This window comes from Penaeus japonicus, unplaced genomic scaffold, assembly GCF_977035675.1.
Source record: "Penaeus japonicus unplaced genomic scaffold, GWHDUDI00000001_assembly GWHDUDI00000027, whole genome shotgun sequence".
NCBI lineage: Eukaryota > Metazoa > Arthropoda > Malacostraca > Decapoda > Penaeidae > Penaeus > Penaeus japonicus.
This window is the reverse complement of record NW_028234429.1, coordinates 25,139,022-25,141,521: the sequence shown is the minus strand read 5'-3', so window position 1 is coordinate 25,141,521 and position 2,500 is coordinate 25,139,022. Positions and strand designations below refer to the sequence as shown.

The 2,500-nt window shown below is 48.4% G+C and overlaps 1 protein-coding gene across 1 annotated transcript in view; it reads left to right on the top strand.

Annotated features, from left to right (window-relative positions):
- The window catches only part of LOC122254591 (GTPase-activating Rap/Ran-GAP domain-like protein 3), a gene marked incomplete in the record, with an annotated part of 625,566 nt that overhangs the window by 398,726 nt on the left and 224,340 nt on the right, over nucleotides 1-2,500 (top strand). The window contains 1 exon segment of the mRNA XM_086552829.1: nucleotides 513-615. Within this exon segment, the coding sequence (XP_086408955.1) occupies nucleotides 513-615 (103 nt within the window).

Below are 2,500 nucleotides of genomic sequence, written 5' to 3'. Positions count from 1 at the left end.
GAGGAGGATGTGGAAGTTGATGTGGATGTGGATGAATAGGTGGAGGAGGAGGGGAGGAGGAAGAGGAAAAAGCATAGACACGAGAACGAGGCACAAATCAATAATAAAGATGAAATTGAAAGAAAAAGTTGTTACAAAAAAGAATAAGATGTTGGAGTAAGAAAAAAAAGAAACATGTAAAAAAGAAGAAGAAAGGAGAAGGTAAAAGAAATGAGAATTTAATGATTAAATAAGAGAGAGAAGGGAGAAAGAGGAAACATTCAAAATCATTACATTAGAAAGAGAAATAGAGAGAGAAGGAAAAATAATGAGAATGAGAAGAAGAGGAGAAAGAAAGAGAAGGGAAGGAGAGAGAAGAAGAAAGAAAGAGAAGGAGAAAGAAAGAGAAGGAGCAAAGAAAGAGCAGTAGAAGTGAGAGAAGGAGCAAAGAAAGAGAAGGAGAGGAGAGAGAGAAGGAGGGCGAAGGGGAGGAGAGCTGTCAAGCCAAGCGTACTAAGTTTATGCCGTTACAGGACCTGCTGCTGCTGGAGGAACAAGAGGGCTCCGTCAACTTCAAGTTTGGGATCCTCTACATGAAGGCGGGACAAACTTCTGACGACGAGATCCTTAGTAATGGTAAGTTCTTGGCCCTTTGGGATCGGTGGAGGAGAAGGAGGAGCTGGTGGGGGGGGGGAGGAGGAGGAGGAGGAGGAGGTGGTGGTAGGGGGAAGGGGAAAGGAGGAGGAGGAGGTGGTGGTGGTGGTGGTAGGGGGAAGGGGAAGGAGAAGGAGGAGGAGATGGTGGTGGGAGGAAGGGGGGAAGGGGAGAGGAGGAGGAGGAGGTGGTGGTGGTGGTAGGGGGGAGGGGAGAGGAGGAGGAGGAGGAGGTGGTGGTGGTAGGGGGAAGGGGAGAGGAGGAGGAGGAGGTGATGGTGGTGGTAGGGGGAAGGGGAGAGGAGGAGGAGGAGGTGATGGTGGTGGTAGGGGGAAGGGGAGAGGAGGAGAAGGAGGTGGTGGTGGTGGTGGTAGGGGGAAGGGGAGAGGAGGAGGAGGAGGTGGTGGTGGTGGTAGGGGGAAGGGGAGAGGAGGAGGAGGAGGTGGTGGTGGTGGTGGTAGGGGGAAGGGGAGAGGAGGAGGAGGAGGTGGTGGTGGTGGTGGTAGGGGGAAGGGGAGAGGAGGAGGAGGAGGTGGTGGTGGAGGTGGTAGGAGGAAGGGGAGAGGAGGAGGAGGAGGTGGTGGTGGTGGTAGGGGGAAGGGGAAAGGAGGAGGAGGAGGTGTTGGTGGTGGTAGGGGGAAGGAGAGAGGAGGAGGAGGTGTTGGTGGTGGTAGGGGGAAGGAGAGAGGAGGAGGAGGTGGTGGTGGTGGTAGGGGGAAGGGGAGAGGAGGAGGAGGAGGAGGAGGTGGTGGTGGTGGTAGGGGGAAGGGGAGAGGAGGAGGAGGAGGAGGAGGTGGTGGTGGTGGGGGGGAAAGGTGGGAGGAGGAGGAGAAAATGGTGGGAGTAAGAAGGGAAAGGGGGAATGTATGGAGGGAGAAGAGGAAGCGGTGAGAGGAGGAGAAGAATGTGGGGAGGGGAAGAGATGGAGTTGGGAGAAGGAGGAGAAGGAGGTGCGAGGAGTAGGAGAAAGAGAGAAGAGGAGGTGAGAAGAGAGGGGTTGGAGGAGAAGGAGGTGGGAGGATAAGAAAGAGTAAAAAGAGATTAGGAGAGAAAAAGAGAGGGGATGAGGAGGAGAAAGAGTAGAAAGAAGAGGAAGGAGGAGGAAGGGAAGAGAGAGAGAGAAACAGGTAAGGAGAAAGAGGAGTGATAGGAGGAGAACTGTGAAGAGGAGAGAGAAAAGAGAAAGATCAAGAGATAGAAGAACGAAAGTTGAAGAAGAAAACGAAGAGGAAGGGACGTAGAGAAGAGGGGTAAAAGAATGTGGATGAAATATAATTCGTAATAGGAGAGAAAGAACAACAATAATTGAAAGAATAATGAAAAGGAGAGTAATGAAAAGAAAGGAAAGGGGAGGAAGAGAAGGGAGAGAACGAAAGAGGAGCAGAGGGAAGAATACAGAGCTATCATATTCGAAAACGTAAAAGGTAAAGACAAAACCAATGACAGTGTTGTTGATAGAATTATTATCATGTTAATAACGAGATTAGAAACATCAACTGTAAGTGCAAATCATAATCGTAAAAGGAACACTGGAAGAAAGGAATGGACATAATTAACAAAGTAATAACACTATCATCATTAACTCAAAATAATTCAACCTTAATCAATCTGCTTAACAATGAGAGGAGATAAAACACAAATAACAGCGGATTTTTAAGAGTAATTCTACAGGCTGGCATTATCAACAACAAAATCTCTCGAAACAAAATATAGTCTTTGTCATATCAAGTCATATCAAGGTAAAATCTCCCTATAAAGTCTTTGGAGGGATGTCTGCATATGAGTCAAGGGCAATATTGCAAGGAAACTTATTCAAAGGTTTCGTGGGAGACAAATGCAGATGATCTCAACTCTCTACCAAAGTGTT